This window comes from Ursus arctos, unplaced genomic scaffold (assembly GCF_023065955.2).
Source record: "Ursus arctos isolate Adak ecotype North America unplaced genomic scaffold, UrsArc2.0 scaffold_4, whole genome shotgun sequence".
In the NCBI taxonomy this organism is placed as follows: Eukaryota; Metazoa; Chordata; class Mammalia; order Carnivora; family Ursidae; genus Ursus; species Ursus arctos.
This window is the reverse complement of record NW_026623056.1, coordinates 18,733,514-18,751,723: the sequence shown is the minus strand read 5'-3', so window position 1 is coordinate 18,751,723 and position 18,210 is coordinate 18,733,514. Positions and strand designations below refer to the sequence as shown.

The window sequence follows — 18,210 nt, the reverse complement described above, 5'->3', positions numbered from 1 at the left end:
ACATAGACACATTCCTTGACATTTCCAAGATTTTGTCAGAGGAGAAGCTCTGAATGTGCACGCACAGATCCCTGAAGTATATTCATGTGAGCAGAGGCAGGGAGGACCGCTGACGGAAGGGGGGACAGCAGCAGCAGGGGCGGGCAAAATAAGGGGCATGTGACAGAAATCGCAACCACTCACATGCAAAAAATGGAGGATTTGAGAAGTTCTTGGTTTCTGAACTATGAAACCAGCTTGAAATAGATACTCATCCACCCAGGACGAAACATGCAAAGCCAAGGCAAGACTAAAACTGCAAAAGGAATCTTCAGCAATTTGGTAGATTGGTCATTTGGAGGTTGGCTTTTTGCAAATTCATCGTGATAAATTGAGTTGTAGTAAAGGGGCTGCTTCCACCAAGGCTGCCTTGAATATCTGTGTCTGAGCAGTCCAGTTGCTCTCTCTTGAAACACAAGCATCAGTAAAGATCCATCTCTTAAAGGTAAGATTGAAATCTTCACAATATTCCAGATCGATCTGGCAATGGGAGGGATGTCAGTTGCCTTCCATTCCCAGTAGTATGTACTGTGCTTTCCTGGCACCCTTAGCGCAAGCAAAGACGCATTCACGCTAGAGAGCTCATGAGCTCCTTTGCAGAGAGAACTCGAACTACCAAGAAGACTAGATATTCATGCTGGGGCATGAGTGGTTCTCTTCCTGACAGCAAGTCTCAGCCCTGCAGTAAATGGCAAGGTACTGCACTACTCCTGCATCGTTAAGAACCAGGGACGGTCCGAGGAAAGCAGGGAGGTGAAGCGCCAAGAAGAGCAGACAAACCTGAGTAGCATGGATTCGCGTGTACCTGGAGGGAACCCATGCTGGTCACATGCCGGTGAGACCAGGGACAGGGCGCCAGTCTCGGGGACAGCAGTAAGCCCCTGACTAGGGGTCAAAGGGTCAGGTTTGATTTAATCCTGTTTGTTTAGAGGTTTTCTTCCAGTCATATGACTAGAACAGGAAATTGGAAAGATGAACACAAAACACCGTTGTGACTAGTTGGAGGTGTTTGTTTCTGTTCAGTATTGGCTTCTGTGCTTTTTAATAACACAAGTGAGGACAGAATGTATGTTCAGCTTTACGGCCTCTTGTTTTCCCCAGCATATTTTAACATGAGTCATTGCCCGCTCCAAGAGCGCTTCACGAAGATGCTTTCAAATTGCTGCTTAATAGCCATTGTCGGGGAATGCCAGGCAGATCGAATCATTTCTAGGTTACAGATCGTTTTGACGGCTGACCTTTTGGAGGGTGGTTTTATAGTTGAAGCTGCAATGAAGATCACTGTATGTAAAGTCTCCTTCTAGTTTATTATTTCTAGAAATTCAGTACTGAGCCAAAAGTATGAATTTTTTTAGTGATATTTCTTTCGCCAGATTATAAAGACCATGTTGGTTTGCGGTCACAGTTTGGTTCTGTTTTGATTGCTCTTCTTTGGCTTGTATTTAGGGAAGCCGGTTTTGAGGCCTATCCTGGAACTCTGTCCATGAATACATTGGTTATAGGCTGCTGGCGTGGAAGGAATTTGGGCTCTATGCATCCAACCGCTCATTTCTCAGTTGGGGCTACAAGAGCTGAGTGAGTCTGAGTGACTCCAGGGTCACCTAGGACAGTGGTGGTGTTGTGGTAGAGCTGGGTCTCCGGACCCCCGGAGTGGGACACTCCTTAGCTTCTATCGACAGGGCATGGCAAGAGAGCTGAATCCCCAGAGGGTACATCTGTAGGAGGGAAGGGTACCCAAGGCAGGGGAGAAAGGACATGCGGGTGAGAGTGAAGAATGTGGACAATGACAGACCGAAGGGGCCAAGCGCAAGGCACTAAGTGATGCTACAATGAAAATGAGTCTAGAAAGGCGGAGAGTAAGTCTTGCTTTTCCTAGCACTGAATTTTGTCAATTATATGCTAGTTGCTAGTATTTACAGGGCACTTTGGAGTTTGAAAAGTGATTGGCATATATGTTCTTATTTGATCCACACCCCTATCCTTTACAGATAGAAAATGGAGAACATGTTCTAAATGACTTTTCCAAGATCACACACAAAGAATGCAGCGAGGTTGGCACGTGAAATTCAAATTTCCCAAATCCCATTCCCTGGGTATGCTGGTTCCCAATGCAGAGCCAAGGACAATGGCAAGATTGGTCAGCAAGTCACACATAGGCTATAATACCACTATTTTTGTAGCATAATTTACAGACCTGTACTGTTGCACTTTTCACACTGTCAATCTTGAAATAGAAAGTTCCATTATTCTCTGCATTAAGCTTTGCAATGGAATGATTCAGAGCCACCTCCAGCTCTGGGCTGTTGACAGGTATATCTTTGGGGCAGTCAGAGCAAATCTTGGAAGGTTGTACAAAATCCTCCGCTGAAAGAAACAGGTTTTAAGTTAGCATGTGCAGCGGAAGGAAAAGTCTAGCCCAGGAGCTCTCCTGCATGTGATCTGGCATCCATTTTCAGAGGGCCACCTGACAGCCTGAGGCTGAGTAGTGAGTGTGTAGAGGTTGTCTATCTGACCTTCACCTTACGGTCTCCCCTCTTTTTCTCTTAGAGCCAAGTGTGTTTAGGAAAACATTGAATCATTACCTTGATCCCCAAACCAGGCAAAGACCCCAGCAAAAAGGAGAATTACAGACCGATTTCCCTAATGAATATGGACGCCAAAATTCTCAACAAGATCCTGGCTAATAGAATCCAACAGTACATTAAAAGGATTATCCATCATGACCAAGTGGGATTCATCCCTGGGATGCAAGGGTGGTTCAACATTCGCAAATCAATTGGCGTCTTAGATTTTATCCAGAAGGAAAAAGCCAAAAATCATATGATTCTCTCAATAGATGCAGAAAAGGCATTTGACAAAATACAGCATCCTTTCCTGATTAAAACCCTTCAGAGTGTAGGGATAGAGGGTACATTTCTCAATCTCATAAAAACCATCTATGAAAAGCCTACAGCAAATATCATTCTCAATGGGGAAAAGCTGGAAGCCTTTCCCTTAAGATCAGGAACTCGACAAAGATGCCCACTCTCGCCACTATTATTCAACATAGTACTAGAAGTCCTTGCAACAGCAATCAGACAACAAAAAGGGATCAAAGGTATCCAAATCGGCAAAGAAGAAGGCAAACTGTCTCTCATCGCAGATGACATGATACTCTATATGGAAAACCCAAAAGACTCCACCCCCAAACTATTAGAAGTTATAGAGCAATTCAATAATGTGGCGGGATACAAAATCAATGCTCAGAAATCAGTTGCATTTCTATACACGAATAATGAGACTGAAGAAAGAGAAATTAGGGAATCCATCCCATTTACAATAGCACCAAAAACCATACGTTACCTTGGAATTAACTTAACCAGAGACGTAAAGGATCTATATTCTAAAAACTATAAATCGCTCTTGAAAGACTTTGAAGAAGACACAAAAAGATGGAAAAATATTCCATGCTCATGGATTGGAAGAATTAACATAGTTAAAATGTCCATGCTAACCAGAGCAATCTACACTTTCAATGCTATCCTGATCAAAATACCAATGACATTTTTCAAAGAACCGGAACAAATAGTCCTTAAATTTGTATGGAACCAGAAAAGGCCCTGAATCACCAAGGAACTGTTGAAAAGGAAAAACAAAGCTGGGGGCATCACAATGCCGGATTTTGAGCTGTACTACAAAGCTGTGATCACAAAGGCAGCATGGTATTGGTACAAAAACAGACACATAGACCAATGGAACAGAATAGAGAACCCAGAAATGGACCCTCGGCTCTTTGGGCAACTAATCTTTGATAAAGCAGGAATAAACATCCGGTGGAAAAAAGACAGTCTCTTCAATAAATGGCGCTGGGAAAATTGGACAGCTACATGCAAAAGAACGAAACTTGACCACTCTCTCACACCATACACAAAGATAAACTCCAAATGGTTGAAAGACCTCGATGTGAGACAGGAATCCATCAAAATCCTAGAGGAGAACATAGGCAGCAACCTCTACGACATCGGCCAAAGCAACCTTTTTCCTGACACATCTCCAAAGGCAAGAGAAACAAAAGATAAAATGAACTTGTGGGACTTCATCAAGATAAAAACTTCTGCACAGCCAAGGAAACAGTCAAAAAAACTGAGAGGCAGCCCACGGAATGGGAGAATATATTTGCAAATGATGCTACAGATAAAAGACTGGTATCCAAGATCTACAAAGAATTTCTCAAACTCAATATGCGAGAAACAAATAAACAAATCATAAAATGGGCAGAAGATATGAACAGACACTTTTCCAATGATGACATACAAATGGCTAACAGACACATGAAAAAATGTTCAAAATCATTAGCCATCAGGGAAATTCAAATCAAAACCACACTAAGATACCACCTTACGCCAGTTAGAATGGCAAAAATTGACAAGCAAGAGACAACAATTGCTGGAGAGGATGTGGAGAAAGGGGATCCCTCCTACATTGTTGGTGGGAATGCAAGTTGGTACAGCCATTCTGGAAAACAGTGTGGAGGTCCCTTAAAAAGTTAAAAATTGAGCTACCCTATGACCCAGCCATTGCACTACTGGGTATTTACCCCAAAGATACAGACGTAGTGAAGAGAAGGGCCATATGCACCCCAATGTTCATAGCAGCATTGTCCACAATAGCTAAATCGTGGAAGGAGCCGAGATGCCCTTCAACAGATGACTGGATTAAGAAGTTGTGGTCCATATATACAATGGAATATTACTCAGCCATCAGAAAGAATGATTTCTCAACATTTGCTGCAACATGGACGGCACTGGAGGAGATAATGCTAAGTGAAATAAGTCAAGCAGAGAAAGACAACTACCATATGATTTCTCTCATCTATGGAACATAAGAACTAGGAAGATCGGTAGGGGAAGAAAGGGATAAAGAAAGGGGGGTAATCAGAAGGGGGAATGAAGCATGAGAGACTATGGACTCTGAGAAACAAACTGAGGTCCTCAGAGGGGAGGGAGGTGGGGGAATGGGATAGACCGGTGATGGGTAGTAAGGAGGGCACGTATTGCATGGTGCACTGGGTGTTATACGCAACTAATGAATCATCGAACTTTACATCAAAAACCAGGGATGTACTGTATGGTGACTAACATAATAAAAAATAAATAAATAAATAAAACAACTATATTGAATTCGTAAAAAAAAAAAATAAGGAAAACATTGAATCAGTAGGTGTTAGTAGCTCAATCAATATGCTGTAGTTTTCCTACGTTTTTGCATTTTTGCTGGAACCACCTGTAAAGAGCAGCGCTTCCCTTAAAGGAATGACTCTCTAGTGGGAAAATTTTAAATCCTATGATTCTGGTGAGCAGGCAGCTTCAGTAACGCTTCTCGTCATGGAATGCACACCACTATCTTCCAAAAGGAGAAAAGCCAACTCTTGGTATAAAGAAGTAAGGACTTGACCATAATCTTGCAGTATTTCCCTTTCCTGCCATGATAACGTGTGGGTTAAAAAAAAAAAATCTTTAATTGAAAGGATTTTACTCTAGGTGCTTAAAAATGGATGCAGCTTTCCCAATTTATCGCACCTGACACAGGGACGTCTTGCACACGGGGTAGACCAGCTGGTTTGGACCCAGAGGCCAGCCATGTCCCCTTCTAGTCACCAGAGTCCCTTCTGGCTACTTGCAGAGCAGTCTCGGCTGCACCTGCCGCCGCACAGCTGGGCGGAGATGGGGTCAGTTGTTCTTGGGAAGGTCTGTTGATCATACAGACTTCGTGGCGAATCATGGAAACCAAAGCACAATTCCTGTGAGAAGTCCTAACCCGTTGTCGGGGACCAACATGTACTAGTAAAGCACTGACACGTATCACCTCCTACCTGGATAGAGGTCACACTTCTGCGAGAAAGAAGCAATTCTCAGCTGGAGATCCATGTGTGCGTGATCTGTACATTCTCCGATATCCTGGTTTTTAAAAAGTATATAGGTACATAAAGTAAGAATATTTTTAAGAACAACAACTAGTATACCTAAAAATAGGATATTGACTTTACAAATCATCACATAGAAAATGAAAACAAAACATAGATTGCAAAGAGAGAATAAAAAACAGCAGCATCAACAACAAACACACAGGCTCAAACCCACAGAAACATGAAACAAGATGATATGGATACTTAGTCTAGAAATAATAACCATATAAGTGAACGGATAAAATTTTCTTTTAGAAAGGCGGAGACTTCTAGATGAAGTAAAAACAAAATTAATGTATTACATCTTCAAGTATAATATAATAAAAAAGATGAAGTTTAAATATAATGGATGAGCAAAGCTATATGAGGCAAATATGACAAAAAAGGAGCTAAAGTATTATTAATATTGGAAAAAGTAAAATTCAAGGTAAGAAAAACTCACAAAAGTAGTAATGAAGATTATTTTATTTTTATAAAAGATGTAGTCTAGAATCCCAGAATCAAGATACATAAAAGAGAAGACAGAAGGGAATAGAAATGGATAGAAATCATTGTGGTGGGAAAATTAACATATAACTATAAATCTAAGACAGGCCAGATGGATTAAAAAATAGATAAGGTCATAGGACACTTGACTAACATAATAAATATTTATTTAAATCATATTTTCTTTCTTTTTTTTAAAAAGATTTTATTTATTTATCTGACAGAGATAGAAACAGCCAGTGAGAGAGGGAACACAAGCAGGGGGAGTGGGAGAGGAAGAAGCAGGCCTCCAGCAGAGGAGCCTGATGTGGGGCTCGATCCCATAACGCCGGGATCACGCCCTGAGCCGAAGGCAGACGCTTAACCGCTGTGCCACCCAGGCGCCCCTTAAATCATATTTTCATATGACACACACGACTTAAAATGACACTCTCATAAGTATGATGCAAAATTTTTAATCACTTCCACACTAGGTCATAAAAAAGGCCCAATAAATTTATCAAATAAAAAATAATACAGTCCATGTTCTTTGGCCTCAGCACCAAAAAGAAAAAACAAACCTCCCTGAAAATTAATATTACATTACTGACATGTTTAAACAAATAAACAAATAAAAACAAACTACTTGGAAATATAAACACACTTGCCTAAATAGTTAGGGTTCCTTGGATAAGGAAAAAAATAAAAGACAAAGCAAAAATGAGAATTCCACATCGTATTGCCAGAACACCATTTAGAGTTAACTCGTGGCTTTATATGCTTTTGTAATTTAAGGAGAGAGGCAAGAAACTAAACAAAACATCCCTAAGACTAGGTGTTTATCTCAAAAAGTTAAAGAAAAGAAAAATGAACAGGCTTCAGGAAAATAAGAAGGAGAAAACAATGAAAGCAAAAACAAAACTGAGAAGTTAGAAAACAGCACTAGTGTTAAAAAATAAATTCAAAAGATCACTCTTGGGGTGAGGAAAAAAATCAAGCGCATAAAAAAGGCAACAGAGCAAAGTATACAGAGAAGTATAAAAATACAAGAGAATATTATGAACAAGTATATGATAATTTAAATTCCAAAGAAGTCGATAATTTTCTGGAGAATTATAAATAACCAGCTGACTTAAAAACAAGAAGAAAACTTGAATGGGCCAATGACTGGAGAAGGGAATGCTATTCCTACTCTAAACTTCATTCCACTTCCCACCTCTAAAACACATAGATGTTTTATGGATAATTTTTAAGAATTAAAGAAGTATATATATTTCCCTGTTGTATAAACTGTTTCTGAATATAGAAAATAGTGTCAGAGGTGCCTGGTGGGCTCAGTCAGTAGAGCATGCGACTCTTGATCTGAGGGTTGTGGGTTCGAGCCCCACGTTGAGTGTAGAGATTACTAAAAAAAATAAACTTAAAATAATAAAGTAGTGACAAACTATTTTCATTCTATAAAATTATAATCCTGACATCAAAACCTGAAAAAGTAGAATGCACGTACAAACACACACCCAGAAAACTGTTAAACACCCTTCACTCATAAATGTAGATGTTGAATTCCTAAACTAGAAATAGAATCCAAACGCCTATCTAAAGAATAATTAACACTAAACAAATAGGGTTTAGTTTAGGAACCTAAAGATTACTTTAGGAAAGCTGTCAAAACAACATAACAGATTAAATTAGGAAAACATAATATGATATTTTAATATCTGTTCTAAACCATTGGCTGAATTCAATACCAATTCCTTATTTAAGAACAAAAGAAAAAGAACAAAACTCTTTAAAGAACAGCAATGTGAGGACGCTTCCCGAACATGACAAAGAATGTCTGCCTGGAACCCACAGCAAGTATTATACATAATGACAAAATCCTAGAGGCTTTCCCATAAAACCAGGAATAAAACATGACGGTGTGTGATCACAGTTATTTCAAAAATTACATCTGTTTGGGCCAATTCATTAAGACATAGAACAAAAAAATAACCATCAGAAAAGAAAAGAAACGTATTTTTTGCGTAAGATATTACTATATATCTTACGGATATATAGTATCCATAAGGAACCAATGAGAAGCTGTTCGAGCTGATAAGAATTCAGGGAAGTTGCTGTACGTAAGAAAAATGCATTAAAGAGTATACATTTGTATCTGATAATAACTTAATAAAAAGAGAAGAAAATAAAAACAAAAGGATTTAATTCCTTTTTTTTTTTTTTAAAGATTTTATTTATTTATTCGACAGAGATAGAGACAGCCAGCGAGAGAGGGAACACAAGCAGGGGGAGTGGGAGAGGAAGAAGCAGGCTCCTAGTGGAAGAGCCTGATGTGGGGCTCGATCCCATAACGCCAGGATCACGCCCTGAGCCGAAGGCAGACGCTTAACCGCTGTGCCACCCAGGCGCCCCATGGATTTAATTCCTGATAGCAACAACCAAAAACAAAAAAACCAAAATGAAACCTAGAAATAATATTCGTGAGCAATATTCTGGATCTATATAAAGAAACTCCCACAACTTAAGAAATATAAAATGAAACTCGTCTAAATAAAGATGTATACCAAATTCTTGACTAAAAGACTAAATAAGGGTTTGTATGCCAGTTCTCCACAAATTAATTTAGACATGAAATGGAATTCCAATCTATGTGACAATGTAAGTTTTTCTCACAAACCTATTCTAAGGTTGGTTTTGAAGATATAAACACTGGATAATAAATCACATATTTGAACTTTCTATGAAGCTATGGCTGTTAAAACATGGTGGTGTTGGTACAAAAACAGAGAACAGATTTTTTGGAAGACACTGTTATGGAATAAAGGTTGTCATGAATTTATGTAGAAGGAAAGACTGTGGAGATATCTGGTTATTCTCTTAAAAATTTTGAAAAAAATCACAAGATACATCAAAATTAATTCCAGATAGAATGAAAAGTTACATTACGAAATATTGACCATAGAAAACTAGAAGAAAAAAATAAAGTGACTGCTGAGCAAATGGCGGAAAATTTCAAATGAAAATATTGGTAGATCTGGCAACCTATAAACAAAAAGTATTTGTAAGTCAGAAATACCATAATGAAAACGAAAAAGTACACAACTGAGAAAATATGACAACGCACTGATACCTTTACTATAGAAATATGATTTTCCAAATCTTTAAGATTTATTCCAAAGAGAAATGGGCAAAGAATATAGAAGACAATTTCTAAATTCAACCCATAAATTTCTAACACATGTATGAAAATATTTTGGTTAAACAAATGCATATTAACTACTTGTTGACTGATAAAAATGAAAACTAAAAAGGTTTTTGTCTATGAAATTATCTAAGTTTTTTTTAGTCTTCATGACTTTTTAATTCACTTTTTTTTTTAAAGTAAACTCTACCCCCAGGGTGGGACTTGAACTCATAACCCCAAGATCAAGAGTCGCATGCTCTGCCAACGGAGCCAGCCAGACACCCCTAAGGTTTTGCTGTTGTTTTTTTTTTTTAATACTGAACTCTATCAGAAGAATACATTGCTGATAGAATTTAAATTGACGCATTCAGCAAACAACCCATATATATCAAGAGTTTTAAGAGCTTTTTGAAAAAACTTGAAGTATAATTATAAGTATAATGTCCTATTAGTTTCAGGTATATCTTTTTAAAAGATTTACTTATTTGAGAAAGAGAGAGAGAGCGCATGAGTGGGGGAAGGGGCAGAAGAAGAGGGAGAGGGAAAGCAGACTTCCCACATAGGGCTTGATCTCAGGACCCTGAGATCACAACCTGAGCTGAAACCAAGAGTCAGACATTTAATTGACTGAGCCACCCAGGTGCCCCTGATTCAATATTTTTATACATTACAAAACAATCCCCATAAGTTCAGTTACCATCTGTTGCCATATAAAGCTATTACTGTATTCTCTATTCTGTACATTACAACCCCATGCCTTATTTGTTTTGTAACTGGAAGTCTGTACTTCTCACTTCCCCTCTTCATCTTTTTCACCTGCCCCCCAAACCTTCTCCCTTCTGGTAACCAATAGTTGGTTTCCTGTATCTATAAATCTGTTTCTGTTTGTGTTATTTGTTTTGTTTTTCAGAATCCACATAAGTGAAATCATACAGCATTTGTCTTTTTCTGACTTATTTCACTTAGCATATTACCCTCTAGTTCCATCCAGGTTATAGCAAACGACAAGATTTCATTTTTCATGGCCGAGTAATATTCTATTGTAAGTATACACCAAATCTTATTTACACACTCATCTATCGATGGACACTTAGGCTGCTTCCAAAGCTTGGCTATTGTGAATAACGCTACAATGAACATAGGGTTGCATATAATCTCTTTGAATTGGTATTTTTGCTTTCTTCGGATAAATACCCAGAAGTGGGATTACTAGATCATAGCGTAGTTCTATTTTTAATTTTTTGAGGAAGCTCCCTACTGTTTTCCATAGTGGCTGCACCAGTTTACATCCCCACCCACAGTGCATGAGGGTTCCCCTTTCTCCTCATCAGTAACACTGTTTTTTTGTCTTTTGGATGCTAGCTAATCTGACAGGTGTGAGATACCTCATTGTGGTTTCATTTGCACTTTCCTGATGATGAGTGATGTGGTGGTGAACATCTTTTCGTGTATGTGTTGGCCATCTGTGTGTCTTCTTTGGAAAAATGTTGGTTTAGGGCCTCTGCCCATTTTTAAATTGGATTTTTTTTTGGTGTTGACTTGTATCATTTCTTTATAGATTTTGGAAACTAACCCACTATCAGATGGGTGATTTGCAAATATCTTCTCCCACTCAGTAGGCTGATTTTTGGTTTGTTGCTGGTTTCCTTCACTGAGCAGAAGCTTTTCATTTTGATGTAATCTCATTTGCTTATTTTAGCTTTTGTTGCCCCTGCCTGAGGAGACTAATCCAAAAAAGCATCGCTAAAACCAGTATCAACGAGCTTACTGCTTATGTTTTCTTCTACAAGTTTAATGGTTTCGGGTCTCACATCCAAGTCTTTAGTCCATTTTGAATTCATTTTGTATATGATGTAAGCCAGTGGTCCAGTTTTCCCAACACCATTTGTTGAAGAGACTGTCTTTTCCCCATTGTATATTTTTGCCTTTGTCAGAGCTCAAATGACCAAATAAGTGTGGTTCATTCTGGGCTATTCTGCTCCATTGATCTCTGTGTCTGTTTTCATGCCAGTACCATACTACTTTGATTACTATAGCTTTACGGTAAAGCTCTGTAGTAAATGAGGGACCATGATGCTTCCAGCTTTGTTCTTTCTCAAGAGTTTGAAGAGCTCCTATACAATTTTATGCTATGTGTAAAGTTGAGAGTTTATCCTGAGGGAAAAAATGCCAAACATGGAAATAGCTTTATTCTAAAAAATGTCTGGTGGGTTATTAATTCTAATAAAAATTGGAAATAACCCAAATGTCTAAAAAAGGAAAGTAATTTAAAAAAATAATCTATGGTATATTCACTAGAATATTACACAGTTATTTAAAAAGAAGTTTATTGAGAGTCTTAATGGCATACGAAAATTCTTAGGTGAAAAAAATGTAGCACGTAAAATAAATACAACTATTAAAAGACAAAAAAAAAATCACCAAAAATTGTCCATATCCCCTACAAAAAAGACAAGAGGGAAATAGGCTAAGATATCTTTGGGTGTTTGGGCATGTGTGGTTCAGTATTATTTTTATCTATGTTTTTACGTTTTCTTAAAGTTTTCTATACATGTATATTTCCAATAAAGGAACATTTATATAAGAAATGTCATATTTTTGAAAAATACAGGGAGCACCAGACTTATCTTATTTTTGAATGGGGAGAGGATGCTCTAAGTAGCTCAAAGATTCTCAATTCTATCAGCATATTTGGTTCACCTGAGAAGCTTTTAGATTATTCTGATTCCCGGGACCCACCCCAGACCAACGACATCAGAACACCTGGGGGAATGGCCTGGGAACAGGCATTTTTTAAAGCTAGCTGAGTGATTCTAATATGCAACATGGCCCGAGAACTATTCATGAAACCTCTTCAATCAGTGCTTTTCAGACCTCAGTATGCAAATAAGTCACCGGAGAATCTTGTTAATATGCAGATTCTGATTCAGTAGGTGTGGGGTGGAGTTGAGGGGCTTCTCCAACAGCCTCCCCTGTAATGCTGATGCTGCTCATTGTAACTCACTTTGGATTCCAAGGCCTTAAACGATACCAATTGTGGGCAACACATTTCATTTCTGTTTCACGCCCTGGCACTACGCTAGCCCCTCTGCGAGACAGGGGTTGCTATTCTTCATTCCTTTATAAACGGGGAAGTGGAGGCTCAGAGAAGCTATTCCAAAAGTCTGATTGGCTTTGTGACTCCAACCCGCCCTTGCGTCTCTCTGTGCTGTGAAGAGAAAACTAAACAGAGGCCTTAAAGAAATGCAGAAAGACTGAAGCTGGAGAGCGTGGGTTAATAGATGCTGGAGTGGCCGGACCCGAATCAAACTGACAAAGTGAAATAGCAGTGAGAGCATATGTTTTTAGAGGCTTCCTCTCTCTCTTTTTACTATTTTTTTTATTATGGTAAGACATACACAACATAAAATATGCTATCTTAGCCATTTACAAATGTATAATTCAGCGGCATAATTACATTCACAGTGGCGTGCCACCATCACCGCTATCAATTTCCAAAAGTGTTCATCACCCCAAACACGAATCCTGTACCATTAAACAATGAATCCCCATTCTGCCTCCTCCAGCCCCTGATAAACTCTAATCTACTTATTGTCTGAATGAGTTTGCATATGTTAGATATTATATAAGTGGAATCACACAACATTCGTCCTTTGGTGTCTGGCCTCTTTCACTTAGCATCATGTTTTCACGGCTTAGCCACGTTGTAGCATGTGTTGGGATTTCTTTCTACGACTAAAGAATTTTTTCTTTCTTTTCTTTCTTTCTTTCTTTCTTTCTTTCTTTCTTTCTTTCTTTCTTTCTTTCTTTCTTTCTTCCTTCCTTCCTTCCTTCCTTCCTTCCTTCCTTCCTTCCTTCCTTCCTACCTACCTACCTACCCCATTTTGTTTACCCATTCATCTACTCATGGGCCTTTGGGCTGTTTCCACCTTGCGGCTATCATGAACAATGTTGCAATGACTGTTGGCATACAAGTATGTTTGTGTGTCCATTTTCAATTTGTTTGGGTACATACACCTAGGCGTGCAGTTGCTGGATCATAGGAATTCCATGTTTATCTTTTTGAGGAACTGCCAAACTGTTTTCCACAGCGGCTGCATCATTTTACGTTCCCATCGGCAATACACGAAAGTTCCAATTTCTCCACATCCTCCCCAACGCCTGTTATTTTCCAATTCTTAAAAATGATAACTACCCTCTGGGTGTGAAGAGGCATCTCGCTGTGGCTTGTATTTACATCCTCCTGATGGCCAACCATGTTGAGTATCTTTTCATGTGCGTATAGGCTATTTGTGTGTCTTCTTGAGAGAAACATCTGTTTAATTCCTTTGCCCGTTTTTGAATTGGGTTGTCTTTTTGTCGTTGCAGTGTAGGGGTTTTTAATATAGCCTTCATACCAAACCCTTCCCCAATAAGGGATTTGTAAATATTGCCTCCCACTCTGTGGATGGTCTTTTCACTCTCTTAATGCCGTCCTTTTCATTTTTTCCCCAATTATGAGATAAATATAATGATAAATGCTTCATCTGAGACCTTGAGAAGTACTGAAGAGTTCCAAAAAGTATGAAGCATTAGAAAATCGCCTATATTTCCAACTGAACACTAACTATATTTTATGTTTTGGCATATTAGTTTCTCATCAATTTTTATACTTACATTTACTTTGTATATTTGAATGACTCTATGTATAGTTTTTTTTTTTACTTAACATATTATAGGCATTTTACTAAGCCACTAAAAACTAGAAATGTAATTTGAATGGCTGCACACATTGTACTATACGGTTATCCTGTGATTTACTTAACCATTCCCTACTGTTGAGGATATGTTACTTCCAATGTTTTTCTATTAATAATAATGCTGAAATTATTGCTGTCTGGATTTCTCATTTTCTTCCCATGTAACAGAAGTCTAGAAGTCGAATTCCTAGGTTAAAGGGCTTGCTTAAAGCATAGTCTTTGGCTACTATGCCAATGTCCCTGGGGAAGTCATTATGCCCTGGTCATCTTAACATGCAGTAATGACTCTCACCTCGAGATACTCTCTTTTAACATAATTTTGGTTCAGACAACAGGATATCACCCCAGAAAGGGTCACTAAGGGATAGAGACTCAGGATGTGTTTGAGATAAAGGCAGGGGAGGAAAGGCGAGAAACCAAGCAGAGACAAGTTGGAAGTGAGAGACTGTTCTGGGTAGAGGTTGGGAGTAAGGATATGGAGCACGTGGGGGAAGGAAAGGAGACGGGAGAGTGAAGGCATGAAAGGACAAACTTGATCATGGCATCATTTGGTCTCAGGCTCTCCTAGTCCCTGCTTATACCTGCAGGTGCTCTGCCAGGCGCGCAGATTCTTGCACTAGCTTGACCAGGGCCTGGGCTTCGGAGTTCCCAAGGGAATGTGAATCAGGGAATATCATCCAACATTTTAGTGACTGAGACTCCCTACACAGCTGGGCGTTCCCACACCTGGAAAGACTGGACACAACGTGCTAAGATCTTTATAATTAGATTTTTGCCTACTTACCCCATTCAAAAGGGACTTGCAGTCTGGCGTTAAGGATAGAAAATTCTCCTTGGAACAATTCGTTTGCGCAATTGAGTAAGTAATTTCATAGTTCCATCCAGCCACCACCTGAAACAGTTTTGGAGCAAATATTTAAAAGGCAGTTTAAACAACGTTGACAGCATTATCAGGTGCGGAGAATGCTGCCTGGCATATTGTAAGTGCTCGAAAACATGAACGATGATGATTACAAGGCAGAAGTCATTTCTGAATGAATAGCGAACACTTTAGGACTCTCACGCCCTCCATACAACCCCTACCTCCCTCATTCCTACACATCTAACAACAGAAAGCAATATACGTGGGGAGTTACTCTAGCTCCCTGAGTAAGACCCAGCAGTATTCCCTCGCTAAGCAACAGGAAGAAAATCTTCCACTGAATCTGTGAAATATCAGTAATGCTATTCTAGATGGATCAAGAAAACTTTCAAGCTTGGGTGGCTTTTACTGGGAGGGCCTCGGGTTCCCAGACTGCCAGGCAGGCAGATTTCTCCTGCTTCATCCCAGGCTATTTGCACCCTGATACAGCTGGGTATGGACAGAATTGAGCAGGACCCAGGGCCCGCATGGAAGCAAATCGGAAGATCTTTTAAAAGCAGGCATGTTACTGAGCAAAGTAAGTCCTTCATAATTACAGGCCCGAATACACAGGACCTAGTGAACTGTCAGTAAAAGCGTAGTGAACCGAGGCAATGAAAAGACCAGATTTACAAGTATTTACTGTTTTTTTTTTTTCCCTGATGATATGGAACCTAGAATTTAGAGGATACCCAGAAAGCTGTGCCAACTTTTTAGGTACGATTTAATTTTTGGAGCCACGTTTGACTCATGATAGCTGGGTAATGATATCGTTTTTTTTAAACCTTAAGGACAGAATAACTTTTCTATTTCACTGTCTCTGCAAAGAACCCGTAACACTGACTACCGTGTGAAATCAACAATTAAAGAACAAACCTGTCTGTGGGCCCTTTTCACTTCTCTAACAGCAAAGAGGTGCGAATGAGCCGTGTTGTTGTTAAAATGTTCAATGGCGTGTCTTAGAACGGGTTCCAGGTCAGGGCTTGCCGTCGAGATGGGGTGAACACAGCCAAGGCAGTCGTACTGAGCTGTCACCACAGGGCCCTCGGCTTGACAAAGAGCGGGCAAAGGGACGGCATTAATGAGGGAAACCCGCGTGTAGATACACTGCCCTAAATAATTTGGAAAGCCCTCATAAACTTTCCAGTAAATCCTGGTATGCATTAAAAAAAAGAGGTTGCCAGACTGCTCTCTGGCCAGAACAATAAACCTCTCATTTGCTTAGGAACATCTTACATGCATACTGTTGTGCATAGTTATTTTAAATGTGTTTAAAAGTAATTTCAAATTATAGAAGCAACAGGGATTTATCCTCTTACAAAAAGGAAAACATTGCGGCGCCTGGGTGGCTCAGTCAGTTAAGCATCCGACTCTTGATTTCAGCTCAGGTCATGATCTCAGGGTCGTGAGATGGAGCCCGGTCTCTGGCTCCACGCTCACCAGGAAGTCTGCTTGAGATTCTTTCTCTCCCTCTGCCCCTCTGCAACCCCCCCCCACCGTGCTCTCTCGCTCGGTCTCTCTAAAATAAATAAATCTTTTTTAAAAAAGTAAAACATAATAGATATATTATTTTTTTAGCATGAATTAAAGCTCCTTGAAGCCTAGTTCAGAGTATAATACATTTTGTACCAATTCAATCTAACATGTTTTGCACCTGCCGTCATCAGCCAGGTGCTGAGCTAGGCCCCGTGGGTCCATTAATTCATTAGAACGGTCCCTGGTGTGAAGCAGTTGGGCAAAAGTCAAGTGAGAGGGGCAAAACTGCAGGTGGGTCATTTCAACACCATTTGGCTCCTCTGCCGTTTTCCGAAAGGGGCCAACAGGTGGCTGTACCCGTTGAGAAGTTTTGCTCCGTACTTAAATTCCAAAGGAATTGCATTTATTTGGCGTCTTCGATACCCACTCTGCTAATTAGTAGCTGTGGGGTCTTGGGCAAGATAGGCAACTGCAGTGGGCCTCACGTCTCTTCTGTAAGGTGGGGGTAGTAATGCCGACTTCATAGAGCTGCGAGGACTAAGCGAGTTAATGCACGCGAAGCGCTGAGAACTGGCTGTAAGAAATGCTCAGTAAACGTTAGTTCTCACTATCACGACTAGAGTATGGCGAGGGGACCTTCACGCATGTCTTCCAGCTGCAGTCTACAACAACCCTCTGACGGGGACTCGTGGTTGTCCCTCATGCCCTTTTAGAGATAAGGAAGAGAAAAGCCGAGAAGGTGAGGAATTTGGAAAGATTCCAGGCCAAGTCTGACCTCAAAGCCTGTGCTTTTCTCCCTCCCTCTTGGCCTACAGTTGAAGGCAGTTCTCATGTCTTCTGGTCCCTTCTCAGAGCCTTTGCACAGGCCCGATGCAAGGCTGCAGGTGGAAGGAGAGCCGGGAGAGCGTGGAGGGGATGATTGGCCCGGGCCTGGCCCTGACCTAGGACTCGCCGCGCCCCGCCCAGGCTGTGCTCCTGACACCACCAAGAACAGTTCCTTTTCCCCCAGGGCAGCACCCCCAGCTGTACTGGCTACCTGGAGTGATCTGGCAGGTCTGCGTAGCCACGGAGAATTTTGTATTCCCTCTCTTTCCCACGGTCGCGGAGCATTCTCCTGTGGCCTAAAAAGAAAAAAAAAAAAAAAAAAAGAGAAACCATCTATCTTCACCTTTCAGATGCAGAAGTCCACCTAATGCTATGGCTCAATAGAGCTTTTCCTTTTTTTTGAACTTGCCAAGATTCTTTTAAACAGAGTTTTGAGACACAAGAATGAAAGTTTTTGTAGCCTCATGAGGATTTTTACAAGCCGCTGATTTCACGAGACGTTGGAGGAGAGGCAGTATAAAAGGCGAGGTTTTAAAAGCAAGTTTCCTTTTCGCCAGCATGGGTGCAGTGCGGCGAGCCAGCCTGCCACACCCTCCTCTTGACGTACCCCGCAGTTTCGGCGCCGAAGCCGCGCGCG

General features: G+C 40.2%; 1 protein-coding gene across 2 annotated transcripts in view; it reads right to left on the bottom strand.

Moving 5' to 3' along the window:
* The window catches only part of KNG1 (kininogen 1), a 30,760-nt gene that overhangs the window by 7,300 nt on the left and 5,250 nt on the right, over window positions 1-18,210 (bottom strand). For both annotated transcript variants that reach the window (XM_026496986.4, XM_026496992.4), the window contains exons 3-7: window positions 17,785-17,869; window positions 16,149-16,321; window positions 15,156-15,263; window positions 5,891-5,975; window positions 2,234-2,403 (exon numbers count right to left, since the gene is read on the bottom strand). In XM_026496986.4, coding sequence (XP_026352771.3) covers window positions 2,234-2,403; window positions 5,891-5,975; window positions 15,156-15,263; window positions 16,149-16,321; window positions 17,785-17,869 — 621 coding nt within the window. The remainder of the gene's footprint in view (window positions 1-2,233; window positions 2,404-5,890; window positions 5,976-15,155; window positions 15,264-16,148; window positions 16,322-17,784; window positions 17,870-18,210) is intronic.